Here is an 8,210-nt window from a genome sequence, read left to right on the forward strand (position 1 = left end):
ATAGAATGGGAACAACAGATTGCGAAATTTACTACAGAGGACAGCTTTGAAGGAAGAAATTTTATCAAAACCGTTACGTACACTGGCGACCAGAAAACGAAGATAACCTATACAGAAATGTATTACAAACAAGGTATAGCCGGCCGCTGTGGCCCAGCGGTTCTACGTGCATCAGTCTGGAGCCGCATTGGTGCCTCGGTTGCACGTTCGAATCCTGCCTCGGGCTTGGATGTGTGTGATAACCTTAGGTTAGTTAGGTTTAAGTAGTTCTAAGTCTAGGGGACTGATAACCGCAGATGTTAAGTCCCATAGTGCTCAGAGTCATTTGAACCATTTTGACATATTCGAGTTTTCCATGTTGACAATGTACGACATACTGCGAGATGGTAACTCTGAGTTTCATCTTGCAGGGGATATCGACATGTTTAATTTTCCACGAGTAACGATCGCTATAGTGTTCCGTACAGCGCCAATTGGAGTAATGGCACTTGTTTTGGTATCGGTACGCCGAAACAAAATGCCTCCGCCCTTCTGCACCTCTAATTACATCATGGTTACGAGTTCGTGTTGGCGTTATTTACTGCATTAAATTTATACGGAGAGCACCACCCAAATTGCGTGAAGATGTAATCACATGTCAGTTCTAGTATAATATATCTGTCCGATGAATACCCGTGTTTCATCTGCATTCCTTCTTAATGTAGCAATTTTAATGGCCAGTAGCGTATTAAAGATACTGAGGAACAAAGACCGTTGTCCTTTGCATTACTACCATTATCAGTGTTTAAAATGAATGATTGGTCTGAGAGACTGTTGTTTCGTGTTGAGAGTTGAGGATAAAGAGGGGGTTGGGGAGGGCATATAGGAAGAATGGGCGATGAAAGTATTCTGAAACAACGGCCACGGTACACCCCTTTAAGACGAAGGAACACTAGTAGACGCACGAGGGAATGGAAGGGTCCATAGGTCACAGTGGACTAGCTGGTCTGATGCTTGAAAGAGGAGAAGAAGGAGAAGACGTTTATTTCTCCGAACTCCGCCTGGGCCCAGGTGAGTTACTGAGGTGTCGGCGGCTGCGTTGCGCAGGGTGGCACAGCTAGCCGCCGGCTACAGGGCGCAACCGGCGCCGCCTCCCGTTGGCATTCCTCGCGCCGCGGCAGCCTCAGCTCGGCGAGGCTTATCTGGCGGCGCGTTGCATAATTGCGGGCAATTTGCATCGAATATCGGCCGCCGCGATGCCGTGATTGCCGCCACCGCCACCGCCTCTGCCACGGCCTCCCGCCGCATCCCATCCCATCCCATCTCGCGCCGCCCGCCGTTGTCTCCTCGTGTCCCGCCTTGCCCAGCCTTGCCCTGCCCCGGGTAATTTATCTGGCCTCTGCGCCCGCGCTACTGCCTCCGCTCTCCTCTTCCCTATCCCCGAATACCACGTTGCCTAACCAACCGCCAAGCTCAGTTGACTCAATTGACACTATACATGTTGAAAGCCGCGCGGGATTAGCCGAGCGGTCTTGGGCGCTGCAGTCATAGACTTTGCGGCTGGTCCTGGCGGAGGTTCGAGTCCTCCCTCGGGTATGGGTGTGTGTGTTTGTCCTTAGGATAATTTAGGTTAAGTAGTGTGTAATCTTAGGGACTGATGACCTTAGCAGTAAAGTCCCATAAGATTTCACACACACACATGTTGGAATTTTCGGTGCAACTGGCTTTTATGCTGAAGCTACGTCTGTAACCTCGCTCGTTCAAAACATGGCTCTGAGCACTTTGCTACTTAACTTCTGCGGTCATTAGTCCCCTAGAACTTAGAACTACTTAAACCTAACTAACCTAAGGACATCACACACATCCATGCCCGAGGCAGGATTCGAACCTGCGACCGTAGCGGTCGCGCGGTTCCAGACTGTAGCGCCTGGAACCTAACCTCGCTCGGCTTCACATTGTGCTACATTGCGGATGAAGCCCCGAACAAATGCAGAATCAGCGTGGTAAGCTAGCCCATCTGTTTAACAGTTAGTGATACTTTGGAACGTAGGAGGGGCGTTTGAAAAGTCCGTGCAAAGTCCGGGAGATGGCACCACCGGCGCGTATCGAGGTCATATTTAGTTAGTAGCATCTTTGGAAATCATGCATACGCAGTTTCAGCCATATTGGTCTATTTCTTTCTGTTTGGAATTCGTGTGAATCAAGGAAGTCGAGTGATTGTCAAAAAATGAACGAAAAAGAATTTCGTGTCGTGGTTAATCATTACTTCCTTACAGTCCTTACAGTCCCGACTTGGCCCCATCCTATTTTCGTTTGTTTCCAAACTTGAATAATACATTCGAGGAGCACACTTTGATAGCGATGAAGCGGTGGCAGCAGAGGTGATGTTGTGGCTGCATCAACAAGGTCAAATGTTTTACAGTGACGGTATCAACAAAGTGGTCTCTTGTTTGGAGAAATGTGTTTGTAGCCAGGTTAACTATGTTGAGAAATAAACACGCAGACATGTAGAATAAAGATGTAGACTTTTAATAAAGTTTAATAGAGTTTTCACATAAGAAAACTTGCAGGCATTACTTTTCAGCCAGTCTTCGTATTATGTCCACATTGTTACTGTGTGTTGGCTACGAAGCCAATGATTTTCTAATCATGAATCTGATATCAAAATGACTACTAGCAAAATTATTTTTCTTCCTCAATCATATTACAATGTATCAAAGATGGCAGAGCATCCAAAAGCGTCTGTACACTGCACCGCATTCAAGACAGAGAGAGCAGCCGACACAGCGGCTGCCGTCAGCTCCAAGTGGCATTTCGGACGCAACTGTGTGAACCCTGTCCGTGAACTTGGCCGGACAGCCTCTGAGGTCAACTGTTACCAGATTCACCAAGCTTACCACAGGGATATAGTAACCACGTGTGTTCAGATATAAAGGTCTCTGGTTGGGGTAGCAGACAGTAGCTAATCGGCGTAGTGATGAAGATGGTTCATAAATAAAACCACAGCCACCTCTCATCGTAAATAGTAGAAACAGTTGTCTCATTCGACACTCTGCACATACCCAGTCTGCATGTTAGCAGCCGGCCGGGGTGGCCGAGCGCTTCTAGGCGCTACAGTCTGGAACCACGCGACTGCTACGATCGCAGGTTCGAATCCTGCCTCGGGCATGGGTGTGTGTGATGTCCTTAGGTTAGTTAGGTTTAAGTAGTTCTAAGTTCTATGGGACTGATGACCTAAGAAGTTAAGTCCCCTAGTGCTGATAGCCATTTGAACCATTTTTGCATGTTAGCAAGCAAAAATCAACCGCATTTGGTATTGCCGAAACCATTCAAATGTAGTGGTGGCGTCCCAGTTATCCCACTCAAGAGGCGTGTGCCACCTCATAGCTCCTAGAGTGTTTGCCTGGTGCACCACTTCTCGATGTTCTGAATCCAGATACTGCTCCGTCTGACCTACCACCAGGCTTAGTTGTCTCATTCGACACTAGCACGGAAGCAGCACAAGCACTCTCCGCTTGAGACGGCACAGTTTTACAAAGTAACCTGTCGTTCGATCCCGCTGCCTGGCCATTTGTTAAATCCTAACGTGATTTTGTCTTAAATCGAAGTGGATGGTTTTAAAATATGTCACAGCCGTTTGCTAAATTACTCACTTGCTCGAGTGAGAAATGCAGTAAGTACTGCTATAAACGCATGGAGTTGAAAGTGCATGGTACTAGAAGCAGAAGAGTCTAGTAAACATGGGCTATAAACTTCTTATCTTAATGGCTATGAGCACTTATTCAACTTCGATGTTGCGAAACAACTATCTTCAATGGCAAGCTCTTTGCTTTTCATATTCTGGACCAAAACAAGAAAACATTGCCTAGTAAAAATGGACTAATACATACTTTAAGAGCTACGGGGACTTATTCAGTAGAAGGGACGTGTTTCACAGTCGTGAATACGTGCAAGTGCTCATAGCTCTTAAGGTATGCATGTGAGAGACCATGCTTACTAGATTTTCGTGCTTCTGACATCGTGTACTTTCAATTGTATGCGTTTACGCCATTGATTCTCATACACCCCTTATATTTTCCCAGATACTTTGCTTGTGTTATTGTTCTTTCTTTCCATGTGTTACGTTTTCTCTTATACACTGAAGAGCCAAAGAAACTGGTACCCATGCCAGATACCGTGTAGGGCCACCGAGACCACACAGAACTGCCGCAACACGACGTGGCATGGACTCGACTAATTTCTGAAGTAGTAATGAATCCTGCAGAACTGTCCATAAATCCGTAAGAGTAGTAGAGGGTGGAGATCTGTTCTAAACAGCACATTGCAAGGCACTCAGATATGCTCAATAATGTTTATGTCTGGAGAGATTGGTGGCCAGCGAAAGTGTTTCAGCTGAGAAGAGTGTTCCTGGAGCCACTCTGTAGTAAGTCTGGAAGTGTCGGGTGTCCTGGGTGGAATTGCCCAAGTCCGTCGGAATGCACAATGGACATAAATGGATGCAGGTGATCAGACAGGATGCTTACGTACGTGTCACCTGTCAGAGTCGTATCTTGACGTATCAGGGGTCCCATATCACTCCAACTGCACACCATTAGAAAGCCTCCACCAGCTTGAACAGTCCCATCCTGGATTGATGAGGTTGTCTCCATACCCGTACACGTCCATCCGCTAGATACAATTTGAAGAGAAATTCGTCAGACCAGGCAACATGTCTCCAGTCATCATTGTCGGTGTTTACGGGCCCAGGCGAGGTGTAAAGCTTTGTGTCGTGCAGGCATCAAGGGTACACGAGTGCGCCGTCGGCTCCGAAAGCCCTTATCGATGATGTTTCGTTGAATCGTTCGCACGCTGACACTTGTTGACGCCCCAGCATTGAAATCTGTAGAAGATTGCGGAAGGGATGCATTCCTGTCACGTTGAACGATTCTTTTCAGTCGTCGTTGGTACCGTTCTTGCAAGTTCTTTTTCCGGCCTCAGCGATTTCGGAGATTTGATGTTTTACTGGATTCCTGATATTCACGGTACTTTCGTGAAATGGTTGTACTGGAGAAACCCCACTTCATGGCTACCTCGGAGGTGTCACATCGCTCGTGCGCTGACTATAACGCCACGTTCAAACCCACTTAGATCTTGGTAACCTGCCACTAGCAGTAACCGATCTAAGAATTGCGCCAGACACTTGTCTGTTTACATGTCTCTGTTTTTGACTACTCATGCCTTTACCAGTTTCTTTGGCGCTTCAGTGTAAAACCTGTAGACTTGTTTTCGTCTACATCTACATCTACATTTATACTCCGCAAGCCACCCAACGGTGTGTGGCGGAGGGCACTTTACGTGCCACTGTCATTACCTCCCTTTCCTGTTCCAGTCGCGTATGGTTCGCGGGAAGAACGACTGTCTGAATGCCTCCGTGCGCGCTCTAATCTCTTTAATTTTACATTCGTGATCTCCTCGGGAGGTATAAGTAGGGGGAAGCAATATATTCGATACCTCATCCAGAAACGCACCCTCTCGAAACCTGGCGAGCAAGCTACACCGCGATGCAGAGCGCCTCTCTTGCAGAGTCTGCCACTTGAGTTTATTAAACATCTCCGTAACGCTCTCACGGTTACCAAATAACCCTGTGACGAAACGCGCCGCTCTTCTTTGGATCTTCTCTATCTCCTCCGTCAACCCGATCTGGTACGGATCCCACACTGATGAGCAATACTCAAGTATAGGTCGAACGAGTGTTTTGTAAGCCACCTCCTTTGTTGATGGACTACATTTTCTAAGCACTCCCCCAATGAATCTCAACCTGGTACCCGCCTTACCAACAATTAATTTTATATGATCATTCCACTTCAAATCGTTCCGCACGCATTCTCCCAGATATTTTACAGAAGTAACTGCTACCAGTGTTTGTTCCGCTATCATATAATCATACAATAAAGGATCCTTCTTTCTATGTATTCGCAATACATTACTACAGAGTGTTCGAATGCTCCTTGTTTTTGGTCTTGAGTTTTGACAGGTCATCTGAAAATTCCGGGCATTTTATGACTGTTTTGTCTGCACTTGTTCTTCCTTACCGAAACCTTTTACTTTTTCTTACCTATTGTTTCCTGTAATCTACTGTAGAATCTCAAGATGTGACACTTCTCTAATTCTGTTCTCAGGTGATCCCCAGGAGGAGTGCGTCCGGTGCGGCAAAGTGTTTCTGGCGGCAGGAGGCACCCAGGTGGCGGTCCACGGCCTCTGCGGAGCGTGCCTGGCCACCAACCAGGGGCTGTCCCCTTTGGTCACCAAGGAGGACTCTTCGGCGTCACTGCGGTCTTGCGGAGACTCAGCTGGCGAGGAGTCGAGCGCTGCGGGCACCGAGCGTGATGAGGACGACTCCAATGGCCACCCGGAGTAGAGTCCTGAGCAGAAGTCCTCAACTCCCATCCAGCTCTCCTGTCCAGAGGTGGATCGTCAACGGCGTCTACTAGGACTCCAGAGACCACGCTGACGACAGAATGTGCCGACTCATCAAGCTAGCCCGGATCTGTCGGTCTGCCCAAGTGTTGCCGACATTCTTGTTGAGACCTGTGATACCAGACTTTGTAAGCATGTTTTGTGTTACTCTGCTACTGTCCAGTAATTTGCAGAGCACTTCAACACGAAGAACTAAATAGCTGTTCTCGGAATGACATCCTCATGTTTATCTGAACTGTTTGGTGTTATTTGTGTGATACATGATCGCTCTTAATTTTATTTTCATCTTTTTGTGGACGTTGTCCCGTTCACATCACAACGAACAATTGACGCAAAAATTTGTGGCTGATACATGACTATAATTTTCCGTATTATAAGTGTATTAAATTGAAGCGTCTCGATCTCTTAGGACATAAGCTGACGAATAGCAAAACACATCATACATTGCGTCTTAAAACTAATTATGAGTCCCAGATATAGACTTGCTTACGTATTTGGTGCTGGTGATAATCTTTCCTGTGCACCATGGTGGAATTAACATTCGTTTGTGATCATCTTTTGGCAGAAAGGTGATGAGATTGCAGTACTTTGATCGCTGACAGGACACTACAGCCAGCACCAATCCAACTGACGGTGTTTTTCCCCGATACTTCTCCGCAGAAGGAGTCTGGGAACTCCGTGTGGCACAGTGATTATGAACTGAACAAGAAAACAATAGCACAGAAAAACTTAACTGTAAAGCTTATGTGAACTAGATCTCGTTTGACGATATTCTTTGCAGTGTGTGATACGATATTCTCGTAAGTTAAGGGGATGTGCATTGTGAAATTGAAGTAGTGTGACAGTTACAGGACAAAATTTTCAGTCGCGATTTCTCAGAAACTTTCGTGTGAAAGCGCAGTGAAAGAATGTGTTGGTGTAAACCATGAAGAATGTGATTTCCGTCCAGTAAACGTGTTTACGAAACTCTGAAATGTTAATAAGTTAATGTGACATCATAATTAATCCAAGATGACTCTGTAACTTTATGCATAGTGCGGCAGAGAACTGGGCTCAAGTGTAGACAGTTCTCAGCTCGCATTTGTTGGCAATTTTTACTGACGTAAAGTTATTGAGTAAAGTTTAATTGTCTCTGTGAAAGAACTCAACACTGAACGACGCTAGTGGGAGCTCTATAATATTTATCATGGCTTTGGTTATATGAACATAGTTGTTTGAAAATACTTGTAGTGTTATTGGTTCATGTCATATAATTTGAACGTAACAAATCTGTGGTAGAATGGTTCACACATCTGTAACAGATGCCATAGCGTTTGTAAGTCTTTCCCGTTCACTCAGTGAATATTAGCTTTAAGTTTAAGCTCGATGCTTAAGGTAAGGAATAGCAGACAATAAAGATAACAGGGTTTGTCTGTTGGTAAGTGAAACATAAGCGTTTCGTACAGCTGTCGATTCATTGTACTTCGAAGTAGAGATTTCTGCATTGTTTGTCTTTATTTCTTCTCTACACATACTAGTACTTTTGTAAATAGTATCTTCTTTTACATCTCAGCGACATTAAATAAAGTGAATGTTTATTTATGTAACTTCAATTTGTTTTACTGTGACACCCACTCATTAACTTTAGAACCAGAGAATAATGAAACAAGTCTTTTGTGTTGAAGATGCTTTAGTATCAGCATATTTGTATTCATATTAAAAATATTTGTGTATGAAAAGAGTTGAGTCAGAAGTGTGCATCAGAGGCAAACACACAGCAAACACATATGAAATGG

General features: G+C 45.4%; 1 protein-coding gene across 1 annotated transcript in view; it reads left to right on the top strand.

Annotated features, from left to right (window-relative positions):
- Positions 1 to 7,997, top strand: part of LOC126194888 (zinc finger and SCAN domain-containing protein 22-like) — an 820,246-nt gene extending 812,249 nt beyond the window's left edge. The window contains exon 8 of the mRNA XM_049933238.1: positions 6,138 to 7,997. Coding sequence (XP_049789195.1) covers positions 6,138 to 6,376 — 239 coding nt within the window. The 3' untranslated portion in view covers positions 6,377 to 7,997. The remainder of the gene's footprint in view (positions 1 to 6,137) is intronic.
- Positions 7,998 to 8,210: the final 213 nt, after the last annotated feature.

The sequence above is a fragment of the Schistocerca nitens genome, chromosome 7 (genome assembly GCF_023898315.1).
Source record: "Schistocerca nitens isolate TAMUIC-IGC-003100 chromosome 7, iqSchNite1.1, whole genome shotgun sequence".
NCBI classification, from domain to species: domain Eukaryota; kingdom Metazoa; phylum Arthropoda; class Insecta; order Orthoptera; family Acrididae; genus Schistocerca; species Schistocerca nitens.